The 17490-nt window shown below is 39.1% G+C and overlaps 2 protein-coding genes and 2 long non-coding RNA genes across 4 annotated transcripts in view; 1 reads left to right on the top strand and 3 right to left on the bottom strand.

Moving 5' to 3' along the window:
• Positions 1-17490, top strand: part of LOC146975255 (protein NLRC3-like) — a 71037-nt gene that overhangs the window by 21164 nt on the left and 32383 nt on the right. The gene's annotated exons all lie outside the window — the stretch shown is intronic.
• Positions 7461-10474, bottom strand: LOC146975260 (uncharacterized; the record flags this gene model as incomplete). Its single annotated transcript, XM_085794382.1, has 6 exons — positions 7461-8981; positions 9101-9297; positions 9440-9592; positions 9735-9923; positions 10083-10199; positions 10363-10474. Coding segments are annotated over 5 exons (768 nt in total), but the record flags the coding sequence as incomplete, so codon positions are not given.
• Positions 10580-11427, bottom strand: LOC146975259 (uncharacterized). Its single transcript, XR_015037332.1, has 3 exons — positions 11204-11427; positions 10959-11137; positions 10580-10875 (listed from the first exon to the last, which is right to left on the bottom strand). It is a non-coding gene; the product is annotated as an uncharacterized LOC146975259 (long non-coding RNA).
• LOC146975258 (uncharacterized) lies at positions 12174-13083 on the bottom strand. Its single transcript, XR_015037359.1, has 3 exons — positions 13003-13083; positions 12706-12792; positions 12174-12370 (listed from the first exon to the last, which is right to left on the bottom strand). It is a non-coding gene; the product is annotated as an uncharacterized LOC146975258 (long non-coding RNA).

The following is a 17490-nucleotide window of genomic DNA, read 5'->3' as shown; positions in this document are numbered from 1 at the left end:
TTATTTACTTGGTCCAAGGAGAACAGAAGATTCGTCATCACAACATAAGTGCATGAGTCCACCTCAATTCTGAGGGTCAAACAGTAAAGCTCAGATTCTTATACTAGAAAGGTGGGCTGAGATAGCAAAGGGGAGATGTGTTAACATTCAATTGGCATAAACATGAAGATAAGGATTCACACCAGCTAGGAAACACAAAGTGTCATCCAGTGACGGAAGGCATTATCATCTAACTCTACAGCTGTGTCTGTAAGCAGCCAGAGTGAGATTGAAGTCGCCAAAGAGCATGTTCCTCAGAGAGAAAATAGGGCAGATAACTGATCACAACAGTAATCTTACAGAAAGTCACTATGACACAGAGGGATTGACCATTAACTTACACAACTATCTATAGGGAGATGAATTATCTAACAAAGTCTAATAACTTTGTTGCAATAGGCCTAAATGGTTTCAGTCCATGATGAGAGTGTTCCTGAATGCTCACCACAGGCAACTATATCAAAACATGACCTGTCAAAGGCCTGTCACAATGCGAGGAATGAGGCACAGGCCATAGGTAGGCCACTCTTTCCTTTTACCACATCCTGCCCATGTAAGGTAGGTTGTTTCTGCTGTGGCCTCAATCAATACAAAATACATAAAAGCTGGACATTGCAGAAAGAAAAATCTAATGAACCAAAGTGGGGCCCAGTAGAGAAAGTTTGGGAACCACTGATCTATTCTATCAGTGTGGGAAAGGGTGCAGTAGCTATAGCCTAGGCTATGTTTATGGTCATATTAAGGGAATGGGGAATATGCTTATTTGCAAGAATATGTATTTGTATGGGAAGATTGGGTCTTAACTGATCCAAATTGAAAAATATGACTGTGTGGAAGGCAAACATCAATATTGTGAACATATTTGGCCATTAAATAGGCCTTAAAAAATGTTGGATTTATTTTATCTAGCTGGGACCCTAAGGCATCTGAGAAAGTACACCTGAAAGTGGCTTGGCTGGGACCAAGTCGAAAATGAAATTTTGTCGTAGGTGGACAATGAAGACATCATTGGAAAGGTCTTGACCTAGAGAGTAATATATTTCAGAATGAGACATATGGGTGTTTCCTTCTCCCCAGGAATGACCTTTGAACCTTGAAATTGGGGTGTTTTTGAAGACTCATAAATCAGCAACAGAAAGTGCTAGAGATATGGGATCAACAGTTTTGGAAAGCTCTTGATCTATACTATTATAACCGAATCAGTGTCAATAGGGGGCGCCACTGATGAGGGCCAAAATCTAAAAAAAACATGATTTCACCATGTTGTCAATCACATGCATAAAATCTGACCTAAAAAATGTGTTCCCTATCCTTAAAAACTATAAATAAGCCAACAATATTCTTGGTTATGACTTCACATAATAGAGAAAACACATTGGAACTACAAAACAATATGGCGGAGCATAGCACTGTGTATTGCAACTTCCGGACATGTCCCCATCTTTGTAGTTTTCAGTTGATGTTAGGGTTGGTTGATAGATTAGGGTTGCGAAAACATATTTAGGGTGAATGCTGAAAGCATTCACACTATTGTTATTCAAATCTTTATTATTATTATTCTGTACACTTCTTCCGTTTTTCGGTCTTTAACTACTTCTTCATACTTTCTACTATTCAAACAATTCATATATCAAAACGTGCAGCTTCTTCAGGAGATCATTGGATCCATTCAACTTTTTCATATCATTCATACTTTTCAAAATATTCAAACTTTATTGAACATTTTTTCCCATAGGAATACATTGAAACGGTCTTCAAACTCTTCAAATCTTCTCCTTCTTTGAACTTCAACTGCTTCAACATACTTTCACCTACAGACCTCATTCAACTTTTAAAATGTTCACAAAACTTTCAAGTATTCATGTTGCATTCAACTTTTTCATATCTTCTACCATTATTGATCAGTACACTTCAACTGTTCATGATCATTTTTTGACAAAATTCAAATTTAACATGCAAGTCAATGGCACGGAATTTTCAGAGCTAGAGTGATGATGACATCAGCTAGAGTGACAGAGAGTCTAAAAATCCTCTGACACTTTGCTCTCTAACCTGTCACCACGGCCACACATTTCACTCTAGACACATAATTTTCCCCCACTTTGGTAGACAAACTTGTGCTGTGTCTGACAGTGTGCTCGAAAACGCAGAGAGACTAACAGAATTTAAACTGGGAGCCTCTAAGTGCAGCCAGTTCCCTCTCTTCCTCTCATTGACTCACATTGTAAAGTAGGAGCAGATTTTCTGAGAGAAGCAGAAATGACCTCCTTATATTTCTTGCGACGGTGAGAAAAGTTTTTGCCCTACAAACATTTAATGCACATTGGCTCGCTCAGGAAGGTCTCCTTGCCCCGATAGTCATGACCACATTCTGGTAAGAGGTAGGGTTCTCTTTTCAGAGGCTGTTGTTCGGAGCTGCACAGAGCTCAAATCTCACTGCTCTGCTCTGTGTGGTGCAGACAGAGAGAGAGAGACACACACACACACACACACACACACAGACAGAGAGACACACAGACACAGAGACAAACTGGCTTACAGCTCATAATCAGCCTCTAAATGAGTTCATATCTTTGAGGGGAATTTTTAAACATCTCTAATAATTTATTTCTCTTACATACATTTCAGTTTATTCTTGTAATGGAGATTTCAGGATTTGGAGCTTCTTCATGTCCTGACTTTCCTCTTTAACCCTTTACTTTGAAGGACTTGAACTTTTTCTCATTAATTCCAACAATTCAGACCATTTCTCAACCATTTAAGGACTTTCACATTTTTCATTTATGGATGTATATCTTCACACTCTTTTTTACACGTATCATAAACAATTCTGGCATTTGCATCCAATCCACATCATTCAGTCTCTTTCTTTCTTTCTACTCCCTTTCTCTTTCTTTTTACTTCATTCCTTGTTTCCTTGTTTCTACCCCATTTCTATATATACCCCAGTTCTCATAATGGATATTTCAGGATTTGGAGCTTCTTCATGTCCTGACTTTAGACTTTTCCACCTTCAATCCCTACATTTTACTTTGAACGACTTGGACTTTTTCCTCATTAATTCCAACAATTCAGGCCATTTCTCAACCATGTAAGGAGTTTCATATTTTTCATTTATAAATTTATATTTTCACACTATTTTTTACACTTAAACAATTCTGGGATTTGCATCCATTCCCTATCATTCAGTCTCTTGCTTACAAGTTATACACTTCAGGTATTGCTTCATTTTTATACATATTTGTTCAACAAATACTTTCAAGCTCTTAATATATTTATTCATTTGAGTAGACCTATTTTTTCCACACCAATCTTCAAAAATTCAAGCAATTTTCCAACATCCTTCTTATAAGTTCTTCTTTTTAATTTTTTTCTCACCTATTTCAGATTTCAACCATTCAACTGTTAAACTATAAAGATGCAGGATTTCTACATTTTCCTCAAACTTTTTATTAACATGTTTAACTTTTACCCTTCAGATATGTTGTAGTTATTCTGCCCTTTAACGGATTGTAACTACTTCTATATTATTCTACTTTTACACTTCAGATATTGTTTCATCTATTCATTAGATTCACATGACGTCACTGTGTTTCTGCGCCGCCATATTTGTGTCCGAATCAGGGTGATCTGGAAACAGATCACAGCGTCACGTTACCAGAACAAGTGGAGTAGTAGGAGGAAATCAGCAAGAGACCGAAAATTGACGTTATTTGAAAGATGCCAGGATTATATTGTGCTGTTGACTGTGATAGCAGTCGCCAAAGAAACCCCGGACTGCAGTTTTATTCCATCCCAAAAGACATAAAGTTATAGGCGGAATAAATGGTTGACTGCAGGCAGTCTGTCAGTGGCAGCGTGGGCTGTGACAAGTCTCACAAAAAGAGGGGATTCACTTTTTTTTTTAATAACATGGATATATTGAATTCTGCATTTTGATTACTTTATTATTAATTACTCACTGATAATGCATTTAGGGTCTTTTATTTCTGTATAACAGACCGTTGCTAAGTAAAACGGGCCGTTGCTAGGGACGCCGCTCTGATCAGCGGAGCAGGGCAGAAGAACTATCAAGGATTTTTACCTTGTGTTTAATTTTTACCAGCTTCAGACTAATTGTGATGTTAGAAAAATGACTTGTAGCTTGTTAGAGGGAGAGTGGAGGCTCTCTGCCTCCCTCACTGCTGCTGGAATCAAACCTGCGATCAGAGCGGACAGAGCGGACGGGCCAGCGCAGTGTCACAGCTGTGACCAGCTGTGTCTGTGCCACCGCGAGTCCGTGACACAAACGTGTCCCGTATCGTAATCTCTTATGACAGACAGGACGACATAAATGCGCACAACGTAACATTTACATGATAATTCATCAATCTACTGATTGATTATCAGAAGCCCATTGAAAACAACTACACACGAGTCGACAGGAGGAGGGTGAGGAGCAAACAGCGGAGAAGTGACCGGACTAAGGACTTTGATCAACATTACGTCTCAAATTAATTAATTAATTCATAAACTGTGTAATAAGTGGGATAATATTGAGTTTGTCTGTTGTTATAGAGATATAAACCCAGACAGGATGTATGAAACCCTGTCATTTTGTCAAGAAACTGTCATTTCCATCCTGCGGTTTGCATGCTGTCATATGAGGAGACCTGTCAAATCCATGGATGTATTATATTAACTGGATACCGGACCGGAAAATGGCCGCCGTTCATTTCAATGGAAGTTGCTCGCCTGGCGCATACGCATGGATGTATTATATTAACGGTCAAATCGGACACAAATATGGCGGCGGTCCCTTCGACGTGACGTCACTGCAACCCATGAATATTAGTAATGGTTCAAAAAAAAATTCTAACTGTTTTGAATAACAACAAATGCATCCATTCCATATCATTCAGCCTCCTGCTTACAAGTTATACTCTTCAGGTATTGCTTCATCTTTATTTATATTTGTTCAACAAATGCTTTCAAGCTGTTAATATATTTATTCATTTGAGTAGACTGAAATGTTAATTTTTTCACACCAATCTTCAAAAATTCAAGCAATTTTCCAAACATTTCATACAAATTCAACGTCCTTCTTATAAGTTTTACTTTTTAATCTTTTCTCATGTATTTCAGATTTCAACCCTTCTACTCTTACATGCTCGACTTTTAGCCTTCAGATATGATGTAGTTATTCTAACTTATCCTTACCTTTAAAGGATTGTAACAACTTCTATATTATTTTACTTTTATTCCTCAGATATTCTTTCATATATTAGTGATGGTTCAACAATGTTTTCAAGCCACCAGTTTTAAACTTGTTTGAGTAGACTCAAGCTTTTCAATTCATTCATACTATTCTTCATTAATTCAAGTAATTACCACCCATTTCATACATCCTCCATCTTTCATCTTCTACTTTTACTATTCAGATATTGTTTAATCTACATTAGTAATGGTTCAAAAATGTTTTCAAACTGTCAGTTTTAAGTAAATCTGAGTAGACTTCAGACTTTCAATCTCTTCATACTGATCTTCAACAATTCAAGTAATTTCAAACCATTTCATACTCTTCATATATTATTTCATCTCTTCAAGATTTCTTCAGCAGTTTCTTAACTTAATTCAGCATAGTTTCAACAATTTATTCAGCTCATTCAGCTTCCAGCTTTCAGCATTCACCCGTATTTCCTTCAGGAAATGCATTTTCTAGTTCTTATTACTTTTTAATACAAAAAAATCAAACTTAAGATATATGGTCATGTCATTTGAAAAGGTATGTCTCAAAAACATAAACATATACATTTATTACGGTGTAGTACACGTCTCTCAGACGTAACTTATGCTCGACTGACGGAGATGCGTTCAGTGGCGGGAGGATTTAGGGTTGCGAAAACATATTTCTGGTTAGGCTACTTTATAATACAAAAAAAATTAACTTAAGGTATATGGTCATGTAATTTGAAAATGTATGTTTGAAAAACATGAACATATACATTTGTTACGGTGTAGTAGACGTCTCTCAGACGTAACTTCAGATACTGACGGAGATGCGTTCAGGGGCGGGAGGATTTGAAAACATGTCTCGCTCGAGAGAGAAAAATCACAGAATATACACAGGCGACACGCCTATGCCTTATATGCATGGATGTAGCTTATATGTCTAAAGACTGTCCCGTCCTCATGACGTGAGTGATTGAGGATCGGATTGTGGTCCACGTTTAGTGATGAGGAAACTGTCACTGTCAGCAGCTGCTCCAGACACACCACCAACTATGTTGATTGTATGAACACTAGCACCATAGGCTATACTCACCTCATTCATAATGATTATTAAACCATAACCTAACGTCATAAATCTGTCGGCTGCTGTCCAGTCCGGTGCAATCGCCAGTTGTCCCCCTACCAAGGGGGCGATTTCACAGTTGCTCTTTGTCCAAAGTGGAGGATGACAGAAAGAGTTCCAGTGATAGTTGTGTATGTGTGAATATGAATAATTTGGTCTCATATAGTGTCATGTTGTGTCTGTATTATTTTTTTATTGAACAGAGCTGCCAGTGGATGCAAAACATCTTTTATCTAATGTTGTATTGAATCGTGTAATACTGAATACTGTACATAAGTTAAATGTTTCATAATACATTTTAAGACACATGATTATACTTATATTAAATAAGTGTCAAAGTAACACACACAGAAACAATGCATGACCTCCATTCATGTGCACACAGTGGTTTTTATTTCTGAACACTACAGACACTGCCTTGGACATGGTAGGCTATGTATAACTCAGCAATAGGCTATAGTAAAACGCAGAGGCCAACATCTTGAGGATAGTGGGGGACTGCTTTTTATTGATTTAGCTCTGCTTTTAACACGCTTCAGCCACATCTTTTAATTCAGAAACTGAAACAACTGGCTGTCAGCCCCTCAGTATCACTCCTTTTTAACAAACAGAACTCAGCTACTTAAGGTCAGTAATAGTGTTTGTCAGGTAAAAACCATAAGCACAGGAGCTCCACAGGGGTGTCAGCTGACCAGTTCTGTTCACATGGTTCACAAATGAGTGCTCAGCAAGTCACACACAGAATTATATTTTCAAATACTCTGATGACTCTGTAGTGCTGAGCTAACTCCAGGAGCATGACAACACTAACATTTATCATTCTGAAGTGGAAAGGTTTGTTGAGTGGTGCGATCTCACAATAAATGTTAAAAAGACAGAGGAGATCAGTTTCGATCCCACAGAAGTTTGTGATCACAGCAAAATTGTCATCCACAACCAACCAATTGCACAAGCCCAGTCCTACAAGTACCTTAGTTTCCACATATACCAAACTTAAACATGGACCACCCATGTAGACTGCGTGTGTTCTAGACTCCTCCAAAGATTGTACTTTCTAAGGAGTCTGCGACTATACAGAGTTGAGCAGAGAATTATGTTTTAATTTTTATCAGGCTGTGTTGGAAAGCGTTATCAGATATGGTATGCCTGTTTGGTTTGGAAACCTCCCTGTTTCAACTAAATCAAAGCTACTGCACCTGGTTCACACAGCCATGAACATGATTGGCCTTAAAGATCATTACAATCTGTAGTCACTGAAAGGTGTGTACTGAAACAGGTCTCTTTGTCTTTTAGTCTCTACCTCTGGTCCTCTTCAGTGTAAGGATCCAAAGACTGGGTGGTAGCGGGAACTGAGGCACTCAGAGTGGGAGAGTGATTTAAAAAGCCTTTGTTGCAGCATGGCCATACAAATTAAAACAAGCCAATGCCTTGCGGCCACAGGCCTTCATCAGGGCTGATATAAAATGGCTGCCCATATGTAACCTATATACAGGGAAAGGTCACATGTCTGTGCAGGCCTTATAGTAGAAATAAACTGGTAACTTAATGATAAACTGGTGAAGAGTCATCTCACTTCAGCTCCCCATAAAACATGGCTCAATATGAGAACAGGGAATCACAAATGTGTCAATTGCAATTGTTGTGATAATAGATCAATGCCAACCGATTCACGGATGTTACTTCAGGTTAGAGATATGATATTAAATCATTTATAAATTGCAACACGTTTGTTGTGTACAGACTGGAATGCCTGTGTGGCTGGTTTTATATTGGGAGAATGAAACATAAATTGAAGGTATGATTAGTTGAACATAAACATGCCATTAGGACAGGCAACCACCAATATCCTATGGCTTTACATTACAACAAGACCAACCACAGCAGCTGTAACACCTTGAAGATCTCAGGCATAGAGCATATAGCTAGTTCAGCAAGGGGCGGAGACAGGTTAAAAAGTCTCTCACAGGGAGAATCCATTTGGATATATACTCTGAAAGCTACACAGTACCCAGGCCTAAATGGTGAACTTGACTTCTCCCCTTTTCTTTGATCTAGGCGGGATCCAGCTCCCTTGGCCAATATAAGTCTTCCTTCAACTTCCTGAATGAGAAACCCTAACCTGATGATTTACAGTGCTTGAAATGTTCTCTATTGTTGTTTGCTTGTATATTTTGTATTGTTCTTCTTTCATGTCCGTTTAAGTGTGGATGTATATTGTATTCTACTGATAAACACCACAATCTGTGTTTCTACTATAAGGCCCTTTCCTAGGAAGTCAGGTTACATATGGGTATGAGGTTACATATGGGCAGCCATTTTATATCAGCCCCGATGAAGGCCTGTGGCCGCAACGCGTTGGCTAGTTGTTTTTAATTTGTATGGCCATGCTGCAAAAAAGGCTTTGTAAATCACTCTCCTACTCTGAGTGCCTCAGTTCCCCCTACCACCCATTTCTGCATTGGAGTTTAAAATATCACTGCAACTTTTATGATCTTATTGTGTTTTTTGTAACTCTTATTGTGTGCTTTCTATCGTGTTTTTATGTGTACATGGGTATGTGGCTGATGGGTCTGGCAGCACGGAGTCCAGTTCGTCATGCAGCATCAATCTGTGAAAAAAAAACATGGTAAGAGAAGGTGAAATCTAGAATGAACAAGCTGTATAAATCATTTACAGGTATGGTTGCAAAATAAACACTAGTATACAGTACATACTTGAGTAAATTACCTAAATTGTGACATCCTCTTCGTCTTCACTGCTGTCTGGACTGCTGAGGTCACTTTGATCCTCCTCCTCAATGTGCAGATGGACAGAGGCCTCAGGACCTAAAGCAGTCTTGTACTGTCGGAGGACCACTTGCAACTGCTCCAACAGTTCAGACAGTTGTTTTTTCAAGAGACAGCAAAGTCCTTCGTTGCCCTGGTCTACATTTCCAAGGACACAAGACACATTATAGATGCACTCCACAGCAAGATGTCTGTCTTCTGTGACTGACACTGATTTCGGCTCACTTCTTTTAATCTTGAAAGTAATTATTTCAATGAATACATTTTTGTTCCATCTTACCATTCTCAGCCACCTTGTTCTTCAGCTCCTCTGCCTGCTTCTGCAACCATGTGCAATGTTGCTCCATCTCCAAAAGCAAAATGCTCTTCTCCTCCTCCAGGCGCTTTGTTAACATCACTTGGTCAAACAATGCCTCCTTGATTGTGATGTTTTCTGTACACAATAACAGTAAAATTAAAATACACCCACAAACCTAATGGATATTAAAACGCTTAATATGTTATGATTTAGTTCAGTATACTCGAAGTACAAGAACTCAAAATAATTCTTATGAAGCTTTACAAAACTGACATACCACTGCCATGAACCTCCCATGGCCACAAAGGGGACACAGTGCTCTCTCCAGTGAATGTGTTTTCCACAGCAGCCACATTGATTGCTGCAGAGTCCGGTACTAGTCCATTGTACCTCTGCATCTCCTGAAGAAGCAGTTTTTTGTCCTCTCCCAGCTTCCTCCGAAGGCGGTGGCGAAACTTGCTGCTGTCTGAAAAGACATTAAGAGCAAGAACACTATCTAGATTATCATAATCTAATGGCAGTTTAAATAATGGACAGTTAGAATTCATGAATTGCAAGTACATGCATTTGTTGGAATGTTAACACTACAGTAGATTGATTTTATGAGCTTGTTTTATTGTTATACCATCCTGACGGTAGAGGGTTTGCTTCTGTTGCCTGACACTAAGGTAGAGCCCCACAATGGACTGCTGAAGTTCGCTCTGTGTGGTGCCTTCAGTGTTATGCGGTGCGTTTGGTGTCTCTATAGAAATAAAAGTTACAGTAAATTCAATATAACAGAACACAGGACTTTAAATTTAAGAACTTGTTTTGGTCTACATATAAAATCCATTTTAATACAACTTGGTTGTAAAACATGCGATGTGCACTCTTTGCACTGATTTCTGTTATCTGGTCTTGCTTACCTCCAGCTGCCCATTCAATCACCTCAGAGATCCACTGTGATGTTTCATCATCTGAGCAATATACCTCCGTTTTTAGTGCAGCTAGCCTTGCAGTCTCGTCCAGGAGTCTTTGACATGTCTGATAAATAGTGTTATACAATAATCAGGTTAAAGCCCTTAAGGATTAACAAGCCAAGTGACCAACAAATACAGACTTACCTTTACATATCTCGGAGGCCCTCCTTGAACTTTCTCTTGCTGCTGTCCATTGGGAGTCCCCACATTTTCCTTTTCCATGTCTCTATAACATACACAACAAACATAAATAAAATAATTGCAATTGTGTCTGCTATATAGGTCATTGTTTCTTTAAATTTAATTCCAGTAATATTTCAGCAATAAAGCTATTTTGTCACATTTTGTCACACAATATAACTTGCATTTTTCACTGCTTTTTGGATGGCCTCAGTAAATGTGGACACTTCACTGTCTTTTGCCACAAAGAGCCCCTCAAAAAAGGCAGGGTCCTCACTGCTGAAGAAGAAAGACAAATAGATAGATGCATTAGTCACACAGGAATATAAATGAATCAATAAAAACAATGGAAAAAAGAGCACCTTCCACTTTGGCCAAAGCGATACAACTTCCTGTTTCCATCTGCCGAAACAGCCAACATTTCAGGTGTGCAGGCTGGGCAGGTGAATTCAGCACCACAGCAGAGTTGGTTTTCCTCAAATGAAGAGTACGAAAACTCTAAGAAACTGCACTGCAGTGCATCTCCATTGATATGTCCAGACTAGAAGATACAGAGAATTACACATTTTTGTGATGTCTGCTTATGTAAATACAGTTTTTTACGTACTCTTCCTCCACACTTTGTGCGGTGCTCCAGCAACTTTGCGAAGGCCTGTCTGGCAAAACCAGGAGAAATTACCTTCAGTTCCTGGAAGGAGCTCAAAAGGTCCAATGTGTACAAAGTAGACACATTAAGAGAGGCCGGCCAATATCCGCTCCTAATGAGGTCCTTTAATTCAGGAGTCCACTGCCTCTGGCATGTTCCACACAAATACAGTGGCTGCAAGTCATAACGCCCTTGGAACATAATGCAAATAAACAACATCATGAATACACACCAACCACATACTTAATACACATGATCTGTGTAGTGTAGTGAATTGTTCTTACCATTGATGGTAATTAAAATCACTGGTTTCCCTGGTGATATGATGATGTTTGTGCCCTCACAAGAACAGCATGGTGCCTTCGCAGCTGGCAAAATGCATGCTGACAAAAACAAGAAACCACTACATTACATTATTTGTAACAAGTTAGAAATACATATGGAAACAATTAGGCTTAGATTGAGACATACCTTGCTCATGGGTGCAATATCCATCCTCCTGTTTCATGATGTGTGTGGTTGGAGGAACAGCTTTAAAAAAACCCATCAATAATGGATTCCCTGTTGTGGAGTGGCTGCTTTTTGTGATGCAGTACATCACAGTCGCCACTGAACCACTCGTCGGGAAGACAATCTCTGCACCTAGAAGGGAAAGGCAAAATGATTATAAAAAATTATTAATTCAAGTTAGGATATTCTGAATCAGGTGAGATACAAAATTGTATTTATTTGGTTTATGTGTCTCAGGGTTTAGCCCCTTGCAGTTGGGCACAGGAGGTCCTAAATAATTTTCCACATTCCTGTGGGATGCTTCTGAAATTTTCAAGTTTTCTACCAGCACAAAAGAAAACATAATTACACACTGACCACTAATTCTAAAAGCCGATCATGGAATAAGTTTAGTATTTAAGAATACCAACCGAATGACAGCAGGCTCATTGCAGAGGTAACACAAAGGATAACCAACAGCCTCCTTCTCTATGAGGCACTGGAGGTTGTATGGTCTTGACTCTTTCCAGCGCTCCGAGGCTTTATGCTGACGGAAAGACCTGGATGATGCTGAGCTTCTTTGAGGCTCATCAGAATGACATGATGCCAAAATAGCAGAGAGCCTCTCCATATTTTTTTCTGTAAAGAAAATATAAACTTGCGTTATATAAGATGATTTAGATTACATATATAATATTAAAACAATTAATCAACAGATAGCATACACATATTTTCATCACCATGGACCTGGCTATTACCATTAGTGTTCTTTATCTATGTAATACATTGTCTTACAGTGTAAGGTTTGTTCCAATGTCTATCTTAAATTAAATTATACATGGAGATTTGAAGGTAACATTTAAAGTTAAATTCATTCATCACTGTTTTTATTTTTATTTAGTCTTTATTTAACCAGGTAAAAAAGACCAGTTGAGATCGAGATCTCATTTTCAAGGCATTTTCAAGTGATTTACCAAATTTTGCCAGAGGACTTGCTGAGGGGAAAGTAGGCAGATCTCCCACACTGGATGACAGGGAGCAGTCAGGTGGAGGCTGCACACCTGTAAATAAGCACATAGAAGAGTAAGAATGGATTAGGGTAGGCTTAGGACTGCAATCATGTTTTTTCCACCTACATACTAATTAACAATTGATATAATCAGACAAACTACGTATATTCACATGAAATACTTGGTTATGTAATTAACTGCAATGCCACTGAAAAAAATTGTTATCTACTTTTCGATACATCAACAATTTACACAAACAACCTGTAGCTGAGGCGCTGGGTCGCCCACCACGCCTTCCCCTGGGCTGGCCTTGTCCTTGCCTTGTCCTCTTATACTTTGATGTCCGTTTCCTCATCTGAGCTGCTTCCTATGAGTTGATAAAAGTCTTGTCAAACTGATGTGGTTAAAGGTACCTAAGCAAAAACAGATGACAAATCAAAGCAAACCCCAACATCTACTGAATCAAGGGATTTATCCACACCCTTACCATAATGTCGCCATCTGTAGTTAAGGATATTGGAAAACTTGCTCTCCAATGTTTTGCATTACATATTTCACTATTGCACTACAGTCATGAACAGTCTGCCTGTGGCCTCAATTTACTGTATTCATTTGTTTACTGAATCCATAGCTCTAAGAGCAGATATTATTCACTACTGATACAGAGTCAGCATCGTCTGGGCCTTTTTCATCATTTCTAAACGCCACAGAGCATGCTTGGATGTTAAATACTCAACTGCATTGTTTAATAAAACAGTAAAACAAAATCTTCTGCACTCATATTTCTACACACATTCAGTAAGGGATATAATTTGAATGGTCAAGTAAAGAATGATGTAAACACTAACCCTGGCTTCAGCAAGAATCTGATCATGCTTCAGTTCAACAGCCATGCGTCTCCCCTCTTTGTATTTGGGATTCTGGGGGTCAATGTTATATCTGTCCATTGCAATACCGACAGATACAGACAAACAAATAAACAAACAAACCAACCAATACAGACAAACAGGCTGACTAACAAACAGTTATACAGATAGCTGAGAGATAGATAGAGAAACAGAGAGCTAGACAGACAGACAGACAGACAGACAGACAGACAGAATCCTGCAACAAAAGGGAACAATAAAAGCACCAGATCATAAATATAGGACGATATGATGCTGAATATCACTTCTTAAATGTACAGGCTTGACGTAGCCTAACATTAAAAAAACGGAGGGGGGGCGAGTTCGATATGGCTACGATATGTAATATGATATATGAGGAATCTCTGATGAATAAAATGTTGTATTCAGTTGATGTCAAGGTTCAGAAATTAAATAAAACCAAAGCCCTTCTGTGCGCCGTGGCATTTGAATGTCGTGCTTGCACGCAGGAAATTAACTTCCAATTGAAATACATTAGTTTAAAATTCGTTCTGAGCAACACGAAAAAAACAAGGAAATCGTGTTGGCCAGCACGATCAATAGATTAAGTCTAGCTAGCTGTGTCTAGCTGTGTTCATTTGCAGAAAGGTTTAAAAAGTATATGCAACTGGTTGAACCATGATTTCCCCATCTTCTGAATGTATACAAAAAGTCACGTTTTTTCTAAATCAATACACAATTTTTAAGGGTGCCCAATGAGACATTATATCTCATGTTATTGCATATCATAATTCTTTGATGCTCCACGCTCGGCGGGAATAAGCTTACACATAGTTGATTTATCAGTCAGCTAGCTGGACAAAGTTACAAGATATGGCTATTTTTTCCCTCACAAGTTAGAAGATGGTTTTCATACATAGTCTTGCGTTTAATAATGAAACCAATGTTAATGTGAACATCCAGCAGGCACACATCTTACCTGGTGAAGGGTTAGCGGGAAAGGGGGAGAATCTGTTTCCACCGGACAACATAAGGAGAGGGACAAGAGAAATACAGGACACTTCCACAATAATAGTACGAAAAAACGATATTAAAATAATATAAGATGACACTGTCAGCGTAGTGGTACCTTACAAAAACAAAACAAAAAAAACGTAGTCCGTAGTTGAAAAAGTAATGCGGACATTCTAGCTATATTGTAGGAAAGACAGGAAACAGATATCTGTTTCCTGTTTTTTCCTACAAAATAAAATAACCAAAAGTTTTCTAATCATAAAATGCCTGAACCCTGCAGCAAATAAGAGGAATAAAGCATTAGATCATAAATATGGGCGTTATGATGCCGAGAATCCCTGCATTCTTAGTGTACAGGCTTGACGTAACATTAAAAAACCCGGGGAAAAAAAACTGTTTGTTAGAATATATAAAAAAGTTTACCTCGCAATATGAAAAATAAATGCGGACATGTATTATATTAACGGGACATTCGATTCGGGGAGGGGAGCAGGAAGCAGATATTAAAAATAACCATAAAATAGGTTTCTAATCACAAAATGCCTGAATCCTGCAACAAAAGGGAACAATAAAAGCACCAGATCATAAATATAGGACGATATGATGAATATCACTTCTTAAATGTACAGGCTTGACGTAGCCTAACATTAAAAAAACGGAGGGGGGGCGAGTTCGATATGGCTACGATATGTAATATGATATATGAGGAATCTCTGATGAATAAAATGTTGTATTCAGTTGATGTCAAGGTTCAGAAATTAAATAAAATCAAAGCCCTTCTGTGCGCCGTGGCATTTGAATGTCGTGCTTGCACGCACGAAATTAACTTCCAATTGAAATACATTAGTTTAAAATTCGTTCTGAGCAACACGAAAAAAACAAGGAAATCGTGTTGGCCAGCACGATCAATAGATTAAAATTTCGTGTCAGTTAACACGATTTCCCGTGAGACCGGGTTGTGATATTGTAATGTAATCATTTGTTAATGCGCACCCCCCCCCCCTGACAATTCCTCTCTTTTTTGGTCCTGACCCGTTTGCATCCCTGGTCCCAACACAGTTCATACTGAAGCCATAATCTCAGAGTGTTTCAAACATCAGCTGTGCAGCTTTCATCAGTCACAGTGATTAACTACTGGGATCAGGAGTTTCTCCTCATGATGACTTCAGTGTCTCATCATGACTCACTGTGTCATATTCAGGAGAAGAGATGTCAGTGATGAAACCAGCTGTTGGCAGCTGTGCTCTGAGTCTCTCCAGATGTTTGGATCAGACTTTATTTCAGAGTGTATCAGGAAACATTTCAGCTGCAGCTGGTTGAACTGCTCCTGAACCAACAGAGTGTTTGACCTGAACAGTCCCAGAGACTGTAGACACCTGTTGAGTGTGGACACACTAATAACAACACAGCAACAAGAATCAAACCATGTCCACTGCTCAGAGACATTCGTCTCCCAGCGTCTCCAACCAAGGAGGAAATAAGAGACAGAGGCCTTGTCCACACGAGCCCCGGTACTTTTGAAACCGGAGTTTTGCTCCGCGTCCACACGAGTGGTGTAATAAAAACACTCTGTACACACGCAACCATGGAATCTGCTATAGGCTTGGGCGATAGGACGAATGTATCGCCAATTGACCACCGGCTGAGTCCGTCACGGTTGATTTATTTTTTGGCGATTGTCTGGGCGATTTTTTTTGCACTTTATTTCGCCAAATTAATGGTCTGGCTCCACAGAATTCAACTCTAATTTACATGGAGCACAATTCAAAGCATGCGTAAATTGGATCTGGCAGCTATGTAATATGTAGGCTATGTTATTCACACTGATTTCCAACGAGTCCCTTATTTTGAAATCCTTGTACCGGGGGTTACTGTTACCAAGGATACTGAAATAAAAGTAGCGAAGCTCCGGACAGAGTTGCAGTGATTGTATCCACGTTATGATACGTTATGAAAACACATGTGTCTATCACAACAACGGATTATCAAGCTGATTATCCATAGGAGAGGTAGGCTGCCGGTTCTCACGGCCCGGACTTCTGCCAATAGTTTTTTTTTTTTTTTTTTTTGAGGGTGTGTGAGTGTGTGTGTGTGTGTGTGTGTGTGTGTGTGTGTGTGTGTGTGTGTGTGTGTGTGTGTGTGTGTGTGTGTGTGTGTGTGTGTGTGTGTGTGTGTGTGTGTATGTGCGCCGAGCGGACCCATCTTATAGAGACACGCGTCTATGGGACAGGCTTTTATTTAATTTAGAACATGCTCAGCAAAGATGGAAAATATATAGTCTAATATAATAAAATGGTTCTGTTGTTTGGATACTTTGGATCCAGAGCAGCATTCATTTACAAGTCAGCACCAATTAAATTACTTTTAAATAGCCTAAACGTAAACATTTAATAACTCGGGTCAGGTCGGAGTCGGACCACAGGCTTCTTTTTTTCTTTCTTCCTCACAGGAGAAATAAGGTGTGCGCTGCGCTGCGCTCACCTCGCTTCTCTCTGACGCGTTGGTGCTCTGTTGTGGCTGATCTGCTGCCTTGAATCCGCCCTTTATACGCGCGCGTTCACAGATTCACAGCAATTCTGTTGAAATTATTTATCTATCACCTGCGCTCTGCACACGTGTCATAACGGCCGAATATATCGTCAACCGCCGATTTAAAGGGGTTCGGTGGCCGATTGGAATTTTTTTACCTATCGCCCAAGCCTAATCCGCTACCAAGTGACGCAATGCACGTGTGGAAGGCTGTTTTAACCAATCAAAATACAGTGGAAACCGCCTATGGATCAAAAGGCTTGGGACGGAATCATTTCTATACAAATGCTGTTTAAATAATTCGTTATCAAGAAATCCGCTTATAGTGTTCATTTTTGGT

The sequence above is a fragment of the Trachurus japonicus genome, chromosome 13 (genome assembly GCF_045865225.1).
Source record: "Trachurus japonicus isolate A0001 chromosome 13, Traja_1.0".
NCBI lineage: Eukaryota > Metazoa > Chordata > Actinopteri > Carangiformes > Carangidae > Trachurus > Trachurus japonicus.
This window is presented reverse-complemented; position numbering and strand designations above follow the sequence as displayed.